The 15,732-nt window shown below is 39.1% G+C and overlaps 1 protein-coding gene across 1 annotated transcript; it reads right to left on the bottom strand.

Moving 5' to 3' along the window:
- Positions 1-240: 240 nt before the first annotated feature.
- On the bottom strand, positions 241-9,362 carry opn8b (opsin 8, group member b). The gene is made up of 4 exons (XM_020107008.2): positions 9,130-9,362; positions 6,068-6,361; positions 4,725-5,050; positions 241-3,845 (listed from the first exon to the last, which is right to left on the bottom strand). The coding sequence occupies exons 1-4, from the start codon at positions 9,197-9,199 to the stop codon at positions 3,519-3,521; spliced, it is 1,017 nt and encodes a 338-aa protein (XP_019962567.1). The 5' UTR covers positions 9,200-9,362; the 3' UTR covers positions 241-3,518.
- Between the last annotated feature and the right edge of the window lie 6,370 nt (positions 9,363-15,732).

Genomic DNA, 15,732 nt, shown 5'->3' with positions numbered 1-15,732 from the left:
CACTGCACATGGTCCATATAGACTGCATAGATCCCATAGAGGAGGAGAGTCTCAACCATTATTTATGTTTATGGTAACACTGCAGCATCAGTGTCTGTTAGAGGCTTCACAGACGAGTAAACTAGTTGACTCTCAAAACCACTCGTCCACACTGTGCTTCGATAGTTGTTCATCTGATAAGCACGGTGCAATAATAACATGGTGGCATAGTTAAGCAGCATGGGGCAATGTTATTGACAAGCATAAGTCATGCAGTTAATAAGCATAAGACTTAATAAGCAGTTAATTCATAGCAGTCATGCATGACCTCAGGGGCATGTTCACACATGTGTGAATGCAAAGCGAATATAGCGGGTCAGCAGAGTTGAAATCTGCATTTCGCCACTGGAAGCAAATGTTTGTATAGATTGGAAACAAAAGGGAAAGACAAAGGTTTGACTCTGGAACATTTGCATCAACAGATTTAATTTGCTGGGCAGAGCTCGTGTGAGGTTCTGCACTGCCCTTGGAAAAAGTGTGTGACCCAGGCCTGTGTGTTGTAGCCAGTGACGTTTGATTCACTGCCATGAAGCACAATGTGGTTAAGACATTTCTGAAACGCAGTCTCCTTTGACTTACGTGGCTCAATAGTTACGTTTTCATGTGAACAAAACAGTAATTTATTTAATTTCACTCTCAAAGGGACATCATGCTGTTGTGGTGTTGGACGTGTTCACGCTGTGTGAGAATTCTCATGTGTGAGACAAAGGTTCAAAGGTTTTTATTTGTCATCTGCACAACAGATACAGCGTACACGTTGGCAATGAAAATCTTAAGTCCCAGGCACCTCAAGCAACTCAACATGTAATAGTGTCAGAAAAAATTATAAAATAAGAGTAACTAAAAATACAAATACCAATACACTAGTGTAAATAAACAAGAAAGTACAAATGTCATTAACTAGTGCAAAAAATAAAATAAAACATTTTAAGGTGCCAATAAACATTATAATAAAACATAAGGTGCTAAGGTGAAATATAAACATGTGCAGTCATGATTTAGCAGCAGTTATGGGGAGGTATGAGCAGATATGAATTATTGCACTCATTATATTTTTATGTAGCTTAGAAATATGACAAATAGAAAGATGTAACAGAATGAGAATTATTATAAACTAACTAAATAAATATAGTTCTTTGTGTGTATGAATATTATAATATGTAAATGAATATGTTGCTATAAACAGATGTAGTGACCTTCACAGAGCTCAGGAGTTCAACAGTCTTATAGCCTGTGGGATAAAACTGTCCCTGAGTCTGGTGGTCCTGGTCCGGATGCTGCGGTACCGTCTGTACGGCAGCAGACAGAACAGTTTGTTGCTGGGGTGATGGGGGTCTTTTAATATCCTGTGAGCCCCCTTCCTACAACGCTGGGTGTAGAGGTCCTCAATGGATGGTAGCTGCGTCCTGGTGATGTGCTGAGACCAGCGATTATGTGAAGTGTATGCAAAAGTCGGGCATTTGAGATGTTTTTGATGGATTTATACAGAAAATGACTGATGCTGCTTTGCCTTTGTGCCACCAGCTCTGGCCTGCATTGAAAACCAGATTAAGAAAATAGACTTGCATGTCAGAATCGTTTTGAATTAACATACTATAGGTGACTGCATGTTCACGTGTCTGACAAAGTTGTGTGATTGGAATTAACAATGAGCATCGTGTGTTCAATAAACCCAGCCGCTGCTCTTTCTTATCATAGAGGTTGGAAGTGAAATGAGCTAATCATGGAGTCTTTATTCTAATAAATAGTATTCAATCAGTGTTTATTCTCAAAGGTGTCCAATGAAATGTGCACACGTACAGATATTCAAGGTTTATAGCGCTACATTTACAAACTTTCAAAAATAATTTAACACTGTCAACAGCAATACAAGTGGAAATGTATGGATTTTTCAAGAGTGTGGTCTTTCAGTTCAAGCGCATGACTTATGTTCAGAATGTGTATTACTTTTCATCAAAACCCGCATGAAACACTACAAAATAAAAGATAAAAAACTCAGCTCATTGAAAAGGAAATTGCAGGCGATAAAACATGTGGAAAAATAATCTCTGGTCAAGACGGACAAGGAAAGATCTCAGTCAGGAATAAGTTTGGAAAATGACACAAATAATTTTTTCAGGCTGTGTTGTATAGCATACTGCTGCACTGCAGCTGTGATTGCAGACAGGGATGGGGAACGTTCACACAGTTTTTCTTTTTATAATTAACAAATCCCATGAAATGTCAAACACAGTAATCCATTAATCCTACTAACACCTCCAAGTACACACTTTGGTATGAGTCTGATACGACTAATTTCTCTGTGCCTTAGAACTCCACAACTGTCTCTGTCCTGATTCATTTGTTCTGGTGCTTCCGACCATATCGTACAATCCTAATTAGCAGACTGAGTCAGACCAGTTTCTGTGGAGGGGAGTATTTTCCAACGTTCTATGACTGTGAGCACCTGGGATCTCTTCTTCGGGTTGATGGGTAACTGAGCAGACTCTGTTAATGAGGACTTTGATACAGTCAAAAGCTCCAGAACAAGCAGGGTAGTGAACCTTGGGTTGGGACTGTTTAGTCAACTGGTTGATCCCAAAGATCACAAATTAACAAGTCAAGAATAACTCTGCGGGTGTTCAACAACTGTTGTAGAGAAAGTTCAACACTTCAAATCAGCCTGCCAGTACCTCTAAAACTCTTAATCATAGGAGACGTGTTATTTCTTATATTCAGCTTCATAATTTAAACTTGGGTAATTTAAAATGTTTTACATGCTCTAAAGATCAGAAAACACATCACTTTCCTCAAACGGTCCATTGCTGCAGCAGCTGAAAAGCACATCTTCTCTGCCTGTCTGACTCCAGAGCAGTGTTTTCTGTGGAGGAGAGGAGCTCCCTGTACTCCAACCTTAGGCTTTTTAACTTTACAGATCTTCTACATTCACAAAAAAACAATATGACACACTAAAGGAAATGTCTAACTTTTTGGTACAATTCTTTGATTAATAATTACAAAATAAAGTAATGGCAGTCTTATCCTTTAAGTATAACATACTCACATTCCATATGAAACTTAACATACGAGACAAATATGTCTCATACTGTGACACACAACAACAATTATCTGTGTGATACTGCCTTCTTTCAAGAACCCATTAGACAACATGGACAATATTAGTTTTCTTGGAGGGATATTTATAAAACATGATCAACTTTCAGCTGTTTTTATTTTTCCTTTTCAATTTTGATTGTGTGTCACACAAAAAAATAGCTACAGATGTAACATTCACTTTGTGAAGTATTTTTGTCCATTTCTGCTGTACAACCTTTGGTTTGTACTGTGTTTTCTTGAAGTCTGTGTGTCTGTCTCATTTACATTGTGCTGTGTAATCGACATGTGCAGTACACAGGAAATTACAATACTTAAAGCAGTAACTTCTCCAATAGCAGGTCCATAGTTTACAGCAGGAAAGTCTTTCAACCCGAAGTCACGCTTTATTCCATCAGCTCAGACCGTGCTGCCATTTTGGGCCTGATGTCGGCACTGACCATGTAAATGGTGTTGTCATTGATGGTGTTGGCAACGTGGCACCATTTAAAGTTGAGGCACAGCCCCTGCAGCTGCTTCACCTCTCTTTTGAAGCTCTGGCTGAAGATGTAGTAAATCATGGGATTGTACACAGTGGAGCTCTTCGCAAACATGCACGGCAGAAGGCTGACCTCAGGCGGGATGGTGCTGCTGTCGTGGAAAATGGACCACAGGCTCACCAGGCTGTAGGGCACCCAGCAGCCTATGAAGCCGACGCTGATCAGGACAGCGATCTGCAGGAGAACAGTAAAGTTCAGTAAAGTACAGTAATGGATAGATAGTTGGACACACAAAAGTAATTGGTAATGGCTAAATATACTAAATACTAAATAATGCTAAAGATAACTTATGAGTACTCTGAGTATATGCATAGCTAATAGAACTGGATAGTGGGTAAAGCTAAAATCTGAATGATATATTGGCTGGGCAATATACGTCAAGTTCTGTATATTGATATTTGGTTGTCTTTGTGTTTTCTTTATATTTATAGATATTTAAGTTATAGTTTATGTTGAGTTTGTTATAGTTTATGGTAAACCAGTAGAATATCAAGTATATTACATTGATTTATCATAAGAGTATGACATTCACATGTTGGAGACCACTGACAATTTTTTAAAAATATATAAATGTTTACACATATATAACGGTATCAGAAATCTTTTACTCCCTAATATTGGTATCAGCGTCAGCCCTGAAAAATCCATATCAGTTAATTGAGGTATCCAAGTGGTAACATGAATGTGAAGGAGCCCAAACCGATCACTGACCATTTAATGACATGATTCTGGCAAGGAACACTTTTGTTTGTTAGCTTGTTTGTCAGCAGGCTTCCTTCAAAACTCTTGAACAGATCCAGACATTTTATTTTCATTTTTTTTTTAATTTCCCAGGAAATAATTAATGGATCTTGATATAAAATGGGTTTTTTTCAGCAGCTGTACAGTACCAACTAACAGTTGAAACCTATGCTCTATATAGCAACATGGAATTTCAAAATGCCCATAAAATTATATTAAATAACAGTCCATTGTTCCTACAATCTACTACTGAGGAGACACTGTGAGTCCCCAGGCCTGTAGTAATAGATTTTTCTCATTATATTAACTTACTATCATCATCCTCCGGTGCACCTTGACAATATTTGGGACCTGGGTGGGGTTGATGGACTTTTTGAAGATGAAGTAGAGCTTGATGGTGATGCCAAAGTAGCAGCAAATGATGATGACAGAAGGTATGACGAAGTTGGCGGAGAACATGGAGATGATGAAAGAGAAGCCCTCCTGTTTCATCTGTCCCCAGGCAATGGAGCAGGACAATCCGAAGGGCTCCGGGCCGTATCGACCCCAGCCCAGCAGAGGTAACAGAGCCCAGATCAGTGCCCACAGCCAAATCCACACACAAAGCATCTTCACCTTCTTCCAGCTGATTTTCTCCTCTGCAGAAAGAAACAGAGGAGTTGTTTCCTTTCTTTGTCATGCTGCACATTATAGACAATATTGCACTTATGTGAAGCAGCTTAAATGCAGAGATAGTCAGTAATCATATCTGCAAGGACGTTTGCAGGAACGCTTGGTCGAGATGAAAAAATACAGTATATTTATATTATACAAATACATCTGTATGTCAAGTCAGAGAAAAAGCTCCATTCCATATTCATTTTATTAACTTTTTATTACTATATTTATCTTTGCATATTTCACAAATCCCTGTGTACCAAATCATCTAATAATGTCTCTTTACCAGGATTCTGACCCTGATTGGAACTGGAGGGGACCCTAGTGGTCAACTGCCACAATAAGCTAAACTAAAATAATAATGTGACAATTGGTGCAATCATCCAATTTACTTTGATTTCAAAATAAAATATACTTTGACCTACTGGAGTATCAATAAGCTGCTCTTCTCTATAGAAAGCTGAGCACACATGGTACGTCGGGTTAAGAAGAGTGAGGATCTCTTTTAGGCCGTCTGGATATAATAATAATCTGGGGGACAACACAGGACTCCAATATTTTTTTCTCATGACACACGGACATGGGACATTACATTTTTTGCTCTCCATCCAGCAGGTGTTTTGGAGGAGCTGTGTCTTGTGTCGGGTTTTTTTGTCTCGAAAATTAGCTCATGCATGCAAATTTAACTATGTCTCATTATCTGAGCAGGGAGTCATGGATGATGTTGTGAACCAGACAATTTGACGGTTTTTATATCTTTCTGCATGCACTGAATCTGCTTACATCTACTTAATCATGTGGGTGCATATGTGTGCTATATATACACATAAAGAGCAGCACACAGTGTTTCAGTGAGCGGGCCATGTTTTTTCACGACATGACAGTTAAACATGCCTACACCCTTGTCATAGCTCTTACTGATACACCTTTAATGCATATTTACATATTAAAAACCTAACTTGCTGATTAAAAAAAAGAGTGTGTTTTGAACTACTCACTGGTAGACTGCAGGTTGAGGGAGACGATGAAGCGCACGATGGCCAAGATGGTCAGGTTCATCATGCTGGCGACGCCGAAGAAGAATCCTGCCAGGGCGTAATAATTACAGGTGGCATCTCCCCCGAGCCAGTGGTGGCTCCATGCGGACGCCATGGCCAGGGGATACATGGTGACAGCAGCTCCCAGGTCGGTCACCGCCAGATTCACGCTCAGCAGCTCTGGTGGCTTTATCCTCGAGGACCTTTTGAAAGCCATAACGATGACCAAGACATTTCCAATGATGGACAACACAGCTGAGATGGACATGGTGAGGAGAGAGAAAGGGGTGGAAGAGTGGGTCACAAAGCACAGTAGTTTCAGTGAACAGTTGTTAACATGCTGCGATAGTAACAGAATAATTTGCAACAAAGTCTACGAAACCTTGGTCAGAATTTATTGTGGTACTCAGGCTGTTTGTTCCTATTCTCTACTTGGCTACTGCACCTTATCTTCAATTATTGGGAAGTGTGAGTAATTCTGGGACTCTGATATTCCTTCATTTGTATCATACTCGACAGAGATCTTCAATTTCATTCATTATTGCCCCCTAAAGTTCTTATAAGTCTTCAGTTGTTAAAATCTGCAGAAACCCAGGGCTCAACCATAATTGACCATATGTTGTGGGATGGGTGTTGCAGTCAAGAGGAGGGTGAGAGTATTGGATTCATCATTAAAACGAACCCCTGTCTTATTTGTGCTAACAAATTGAGGAGGGGTCTGCCTCATCCCAATGACTTGGATCAGTAGTTCCACACTGAGAGCCTAACTGTTATGCATGCATGTCTCTGTGGGCAGCAGAGGACTGAAGGGGGGTGAGCTATGTAATGACTCTTCACCTCTAGCCCCTCTGGACGTGTCTGAAGGCTCATTACAACACACAAATCCGATTCTTCCAGCCCCACCTACTGTTATTTCACTGTAACTCGTGCATTTGTGCTTCAAAGTACTTCACATGTGTTTTATTTAAGTTCACATAATCTCTGGTTGAATTCTATTAGTGTATCATGCATGAAATTTTAAAGAAAAGTTAAAATGGATATGACTTAAATCTCCCATGTTAAATTTTCAGAGACATTATAAAAGCTGGCCATGCAGGAATTGTCTATATCTGTTTCGTTGAATTTAAAAAGCAGGTTATGCATATATCATATATCCTAACAAGGTGTGAAATAACTGACACGCCTCAGTAATCGTTGACAGTATTATAAAAATATTGAGACGTATGAGAACAATTGGATTTCATATCATAGTGTCACAGCAGTAAACAGACAGATTTATTTTCATCACGTTGTTCCTGCTTTCCAAGAAAAGTATTTTTCTTGCTTGGATCATTTAATTATCCTCTCACACTTCTCTCATGTTCAGAATGACACATGCACCACAGCTCATAGCGTTTCAGCTTTTTTCCCCTAAATCACTAGAACTATCTTCCCCTGGTGCTGTAAAACACTGACCACAGCAGGGAAATTCACTTGTTTCAGCAGCCGATGGTCAGGTTGGAAAGAGAATAAAATAAAATGGCAATGGCAAAAAAATTCAAGTACAGATAATGTATGCATCATATACACCTACTACAGATGGAAATATTTTTTGTAGAGAGATGTACTTGAGTAAAGTATAGTGTTGCAGGATGATTGTATGAGGATGTAGATGCACTTTATAAGGAGACCTTGAAATAGATGTATATGCATATATATAGACTGTTAAGCATATTTGTGGGTATGGTATACAATATCAATATGTGTATTAAATAATATGAGCTATATATACTGTATACATATATGTACATATATTGTATAATTTCACTGTAGTATACTAGAGATTAAATGTCTCAAATTTTTAGAAAATGAAACATTGAAATATTGAAATATTGATTTCTTGTCAGTGCTTTACAGGTCAGCTTCTACTACAGTCGTCCTTGGGGATAACGAAGAAATCAGCAGGGATTAACATTAGATTGGATTTGAATGTTGACCCTTGACTGACCACATCATGAAAACAAATGTATCACATAATCTATAATGAACCTTTACTACTCTGCCCCACAGATTCTGCATCAAGACCCAGCTCTCTCCCTGCTTGTCACCCTCTTACACACATTCTGTTTGGCCAGAATTCAAGATTCACTCTATTATAACATATTGTGAACTTGTAGGGCTCGGGCTTCCACCCAAAATATGCAATATGAAAGAAAAATCATGTACAACCTCCAACTTTCCTTACACTGTAAATCCACCCCCTCTTTTTTTTGATTGTTCTGCGTTAAGTTGAAGACAGCTATCATGTGTGAAATAGGGTTGTGTTTAGAAGGCAGTTCCTATCATCTTGGGCGCTTGCTCCATGGTATTAATCTAGTGAGAGCACTCATATGGAGACATGGATGTGAAAGCTGTTGAAGAATGCACCTAGATTTACTGTCATGCCTTCAGTGTGAGGTGACAATGAATGTGGCATAGAAACATTAAGTATTACAGCAAGAATGTTGCACAGCATTCAAGTGTAAACAAGCCCTGGCTGAAACACCATAGTCATATAACATCCTCTTGCTCTTCACAGACAACATGAGGGGTTTTGATTTTCCTTCTCTATATGACAATCTTAACTGAAAGTCCAATAAAGACTATATAGTGTGGATCTGTGAGTAGATTTCTCTGTTGTGCTCAATTGGATGAAGTTTACGCATCTTTAATTCACTTGATGAAACCGAGGGGACACCTTCAAGGATCTGTCTGGGCTGTAGCTCTTTATGTGTGAAAGAGAATTATTTCCATCTCATCCTCATGATCAGTTGCGGATAAATGTATCATCCAATATTCCTCCCCCTGACGAATTCGTGTGCGTAAAATGGATTATGGATAAGTAGAAACAACTGCTTGTTCTTTTGTTTGTTTTTCAAGTCATGAAGAATGAATGTGTCCATCCACACTGAAACCAATGGATCAGTAGAATAAAGCCCCCGAGTGCCTTTATATCCCATTTAATTGAATACTGGGACTGAATGTACGCGTGGCTCTCAACTTACCTACAACCAGCATGTAACAGCCAACAAAGATGTCCAGCGCTGGTGATAAAGTGGAGGCGTAAATATCCATCGTAAAGGCGAATAAACTGGTTTAACAGACAATTGGTGACCTGTCTTCATCGGAGGGAAAAAAAAGTCATTGGTGTCACATCCATCTGTCCTCGAGGAGAGAGAAGACGCGAGCGGTCCTCAGGTCGTCTGCTCCAGCTGAACACAGCCCGTCTGCAGTCCGTGTGTCCGGTGCGTCATCTGGCTCGTATCATCATCGTGTGTGTGTGTGTGTGTGTGGGGGGGGGGGGGGGGGGGGGGGGGGGGGGGGGGGGGGCAGAGGGACCTCATGAGCTGTACTCCATGTTAATCACATTTTTTATTTTCCACCATATTAAAAATACATCATAAAGAATTCATTGATATGGATTCAATTGCTGCTTTCTTGTGATTTTTATGGCCCCAGTGCATCATGGTTTATCATGGCATACCTTTATTCATGCTTCAACAACAGCGAGTTCAACATACGCAGGATATCTTTTCGATATCCGGGTGAACTTAACCTAACAACTGCAAAAAGTTGGTTATCAACTCCTTAAATCAACCTAGATCTGTTCATCAAAATCTGAGCGTGTGCACAGGAAAGTGGTCGTGTTTACTGCGTATTACCAATCAAGGACATGGACAAGTGAACAGACAGCAGACGGGGAGCAAACTGTTATGTTAGAAAAATACAAGAGAACAAACATATTATCCAGACTGATAGTGTTACAGTTGCTAAATGCAGGTGAATGAATCATGAAGCTCCTGGCAACATTTGGGGAAAAAATACCCAGCTCCAAAAATGTAAAGCAATCGTTCACCCAGAAATGAAAATCCACTCATTATCTCCTCACCACTATGCCGATGGAGGGGTGGGTGAAGTGTTTGAGTCCACAAAACACTTCTGGAGTCTCAGGGGTGAACTTTGCTAGAGCAGAATCCAATACAATTAAAGTGATTAGTGACCTATCTTCAGATGTAATAAAACAACAGAAAAGGGGGGTGACAGTACTGAACTATTCTCTCAGTGGTATAGGCAAAGGGATTTTGTCTCTGAAGACCCCTGTCCTCCTCTGAGACCCTCTAACAATCCAAACCAAGCTCCTTTTGTTTTATTAATTTTTTTTTTTGCTCCACAGGATCCTCGAAGAACGGTGATGTCATGTTTTAAAGGAATTGATTGGTCTGTGGGTGGAGCTTTTATACATCTCTTATCTCCAACTTAACCTGCGTTGGAGCACTTTATTCGTTCAGCATAAGTTACCATGGAGATTTACCCTGATAAGAAGTGAACATGCTTCATAGGACTGAAAACCCTGAACCAAACCTGATAACTGCAAATCAAAGACAAAGTTTCACTTATAGATCAAATAACATGCAGCCTATGGGAATATTCATTTGTTTTCTGAGACACACACCAGACCACTGTCCAGACGGCCTGTCGCAGATGATGCCTTTGATTAACATGCAGCTGCAAACACACAGCTCAGTCATAACATACACAACACCAACAGGGGAATTCTACTGCAAACATACGGCCTGTATAATGAATGAATATGCAGGCTACAATAAAAAATGTTTTCTGGCATTTTAAATTAATTTAGTGATAGCAGTTTATTGTTTTTTTATGATAGTTAAATCCCTCACAAATGTTTAGTAACAAGGGTTTTTTCAAATTGACCTGGATAAGCGAAGAAAGAAGAAACATCTCAAACCAAGTAAAAGACATTAACACATACATATCCATACAAAGAAAAGGAGAAATACCCTTGATATATACAGCAATATGCCCACAAAACTGTTAAGCATCAAATGTTTAGAAAATTGCAGTTATGCAACCAGAGACCTGACAAAATACGTGATACCTGATATATAATAGTGTTAAAGCCCCAATTTCAGTCCACCACCTTATCAAGTAGCCTGTATGACAATAATCCTTCTGGCAGTCAGGTGACCAGGAGAAACGTGCCACAATTTTGGTGATGGTACCAAAGAGGATTTTAGCTGAACTTTTTTTGGTCAGAGAGTGTGTCTACGATGGTAAATATAGCTCAGTGTGATGGAAACATCAGGGCGGCTCAGGCCACTGTTAGACCACAAGCGTGTGATCATTAAGGTACCCTGCAAACTGTCAACAAATGCAGTGTTGTTTACGTTCAACATTTCCCAACCAAGCATTGTTTTTACCCTTCAGGCCTGTGATGAATGCATCCCTTATCTCACATATCTACTAAGTCTTCTCTGACTGTGCTGAGACTTGCAGGCTTTACATGCACATCTCCTTTCTTACAGCTACAATCCACAAGAGCAAGTGTCACTGCCCCTTACAGCCGGGCCTGAGGCTATAACTGCTCTCATTTGTAAAGGCTAAAGACAGAACTGAACCCAAGAGCACGACAACAGACAAAAAAATTTAGTGTTAGTGTAGTCAATATGGTTTATTCACAGAAGAGCAGAATTAGACAGGCAGGGGTCAAAACCAGGATATCAGTCCGTATAGCAAACAAATCCGAAGGGGCAGGTATGATGGGAATCCAAACGGGATCACAATCAGGTCAGGAACAGGCAGGCAAGAATCAGACTATAACGCGGGATAGCTAGGCAGGAACACACTACATAATCTGTCACAGAGTGAATGGAACTGACCGGTGTAAATACACAGATGAACTATAGAGGGAATGGAGAGCAGGTGAGTGTGTGTGTGGGGAGACTCAGGTGAAGGGAATGAGGTGATTAGCGTGTGAGGGTGACTGGATCTGGAGTTAATGCGTGTTAGCGAGTGTTATTTTGAAAAAGGTTTGATCTGGAGTATTCTGCTTATTCAACATTTATACATACAGTACATATATATATATATATATGTGTGTGTGTGTGTGTGTGTGTACGTGTGTTTAATATGATGTGCAGAAGAAGACGAAATATAAAAATATAGTTCAAACAGGTAGAATTTCTTTACAAGCTATTGTGATATTGTTTAGCCTACCCTACCTAATTATAGGAATAGTTCACCCAAAAATGAAAATGCACTCATTATCTACTGACTACTATGCCGATGGAGGGGTGGATAAAGTGTGATACAGTGATGCAGTTGAAGTCAATGGATAGCTATTGTTCAGATAACAGAAAAACAACATAACACGCCTCCATGCTGCTCGTGTGGTGTCACCCAAGTGTCTGTAAGCCGCGACATTCATATTTGACTCGGAACACGGTCATTTACATCGTGTTTTAAGCCTAACATATATATATATATATATCTGATGATATGTAATGTAATGTAGTTTTTGCTTAGACAGATACCTGTTATTCTTTGGAAATCTTCTTTGAGTCTCTGACTCTGACTTGGGAACACGGCAAATGTGTAAGGTAAATGTTTCAGTGCAAGAGTCACATTTCTGACAGTCACCTTAGAAATATGCTAAGCATCACAGATGTTATATAGAAAAGTCCTGTTCGCAAAAAAATGTGCAACACAAAGAATTTGTTCCAAACTGAGAGCATGCCCACTATGTGTCATATGAGTGAAATGAGGGCAGAGAATGTTCAAATAAATGATCGATTGTGCAGCAAAACTGCATTGCTCAAACAGATAATCATCAGGGGATGATAAAACATCCAATCAACTTGTCTGACACCTGCTTCAGTCTGCAGGCTTCAGCTAAAGACAATGAGAAACTCAGGCTTAGCTGAAGAGCTGACAACACACACTCAATCAATCACCAGTGAGTCTCAGCTGTCTATGCCACTAAGCCATTCCACATTTTCTCTCCTGTCACACACTTTGATGACAGAGCAACAAGGCAGGTCTGACAAGACCATGACAAACCTGCAGCAATACACAATGTATGGGATGAGTGGGTTCAGCGATTGTCCTACACCAAAGCTCAAATATACTGTTTATAGGTGCTTTTTGGAAATAAAGGACTGTTATGTGTTCCTTACAGTTGTTCTAATGCTGCTGATATTCTATTTTAAAAACAAGATCTTTATATGTCACTTACCTTGATAATAGATTTTTTGGTAACACTTTATATTAGGGAACACATATCAACCATTAACTAGTTGCTTATTAGCATGGATATTAGAAGCATATTGGCTCTTAATTGGTCATTATAAAGCACTGCCTTATTCTTAATGACCTTATTCTGCAACTACTCCATTGATTAACAGTTTCCCCTTAATAACCTCAACCTCATAATTAAATTGATGGTAAGTAGGGAAGTTGTTGTACAGGAATTACAATCAAGTGCTTGGATATGTTCACTTTGTGTGTTCCCTATAAGTGTTACCGATTTTTTTTAACCCTCCAATTATCCCTATAAATAACATAAATTCTTTAAATCTTGTTATTAAATGTGATGATAACAGGAGGGTTGTTCCTATTTTTTGTGCCAATTTTCCATTTACGTAGTATTTTTCACCAGAGGTCGTTTGTTTCCACCAAACCTCATTTCATTACCAAGCAGTCTTAAGCAGAGAAAAAGTTCAACAATAACATTGTTGATGGTCCACGTCACTAATTGACTGCCAGCACGACTGACCTCAACTCCACCTCTGACAAAAGACATCACATTTTTTTCCTTTAGACGTCAAACAATTATTAAAGTATTTTATTTGGACTAATTATATATAATGTGATTATTTAACATCTCTGATTTGAAATTTAAGTCAGGACAGTTGTTGTTTCTCATTACAAATATCTGATAACTCATTTTTTCCCTCTTCCCATGGTGTAAACACTCAAGACCTCAAGGGTCCTCTTCTCCGCAGCTACATGCTATTGATAAAAATGAAAATGGCTCCGTTGTGCACAGTTCAACATGCACATGATCGCAACAGACAATAGCAGAAGAGCATCAGTGGTTTATTATCTTTTTAAAATCTCTATTCCCTCCCCCCTTTCAAGGTTGTGCAATAGAAATCCCTTTTTTTTTAAAAAGCAGTGTGGATTTACTTTTATAGTTTGAGTTGTGTGTTCAGAAAACTGACTCATCCGCCAAATAGGAAGAAATCTTACTCATCTTATTCATCTGTATCTGTCATTGTGAACAAGCTTTTCACCCGTCCCTGAATGCAGCAAAACTCCTGCACAAAATATCTGAGGAATCATAATGGCAGCAGTAGCAGCCACGGAATGATGAGATCTGGTGGAGCTTAAATGCAATGTGTAATTAGGTGAGGTGTTGACAACCTAATAATGGTGCTGATCTTCCTCTGAAAGGAGGTGCTAATGAAGGGTCTCTTCAAATTTGTGATGGTCACACTGTTTGTCATTCCAGTTAGTGTGAGGTCAAAGTACCATTTAATGAGTACCTCCATACAAGATGGTTTATTTTCATCATTTTTGTTTGTCGGCAGGATTGTGTGATCCTTCTGGTCTTTACAAACCTCACAGGTTTCACAGAAACTTGTCAATCTGGTTGTATCATATGTATTTTTAAAGCATTTCCATGAATGTTACAACTCAATAGCTTCTTTTTCTACAACATAAACAAAAACCATGAAATCAGACAAACCCACCCCAACCATCATAACAAGGCCTTAAATCAGTCAGGTAAAATACACAAGACACAACAAAAACAAAAAAATAATGAAAATAGACATATACAAACATAAGCTAACTGAGACATGAGCGTACATAGGTGCAGATCTGACTAAAGGACCAGTTCCAGAATTGTATTTAACTCACATTCTTTAACATGGTGAGATAGAGTTGGATTGTTTGGCCGTGGTGTAGGTAGGTCCTCTATTAAGTGCTATTCCAGTTTGTTTTGTGGTTAAAGGCACCGTGTGGGTTTGTTGCAGTTTGTGATTCTGTGACCAGTAGGCATATGTAAATTCTTTAAGGCCGCACAGTGTGACTCTTTGTTACAAATCAATGAATTAACGGACACAGTAAATGTGCATATAGTGATTAATGTGTGCCCCGCTGATGTTTCTGCTTCGTATAAATAACTTGCAGGATCCTTAATACCACATCTCTTTTCAATCCAAAATCCCAGGCCTATTGGTCAGACCTCTTGTTCTCTCTGCAACCGAGGTGTGAAGTTACAAAGGTGGGTGGTTGGGCTGTGATCATTGGGTGTTTTTTAGCCGTCACTTTCTATACATGTAAGAGCTTTCAAGGGAGACATGTTGAAACAGAGTGATAACGAGCTGTGACTCGATTTTTAAGCTGTCGGAGGTGAGATATCTACACATTCACAGTGGAGGACAACCTGCCAAAAAAACAGGAATAGTTTGTTTAGGAATATATATTTATTTTATCTGAATATATATTTATTTGATCTGGCCAAATGCATTTAAATTCTATCTTTATGTTTTTTTCCCATTATGAAACCACATTTAAATTCACAAACACTTATAAATAACTATCCCCTAAACATGACTTATTTCAAAAAGGAAACAAGATCCAGGAATTATTCTCAAATATACGAACATTGTAAAAAAAGAACTCTCTCGCCATGTTAAGTATTTAAAAAAAATCCTGGATCCAGCCTGTTATCCAGATACCTACCAAAATGTTATGGGTTCTTCCTGGGGTCATGCTCCACCCACAAATCCTCATTGAAA

This window comes from Paralichthys olivaceus, chromosome 19 (genome assembly GCF_024713975.1).
Source record: "Paralichthys olivaceus isolate ysfri-2021 chromosome 19, ASM2471397v2, whole genome shotgun sequence".
NCBI lineage: Eukaryota > Metazoa > Chordata > Actinopteri > Pleuronectiformes > Paralichthyidae > Paralichthys > Paralichthys olivaceus.
This window is presented reverse-complemented; position numbering and strand designations above follow the sequence as displayed.

Excerpts from the sequence above, each read along its gene's own strand:
- opn8b (XM_020107008.2), bottom strand. The coding sequence starts at position 9,199 with ATGGATATTTACGCCTCCACTTTATCACCAGCGCTGGACATCTTTGTT. Across the intron at positions 6,362-9,129 it reads CTGTTACATGCTGGTTGTAG|CTGTGTTGTCCATCATTGGA; the intron begins GTAAGTTGAGAG and ends TGTCCATCTCAG. Across the intron at positions 5,051-6,067 it reads CCTCAACCTGCAGTCTACCA|AGGAGAAAATCAGCTGGAAG; the intron begins GTGAGTAGTTCA and ends TTCTTTCTGCAG.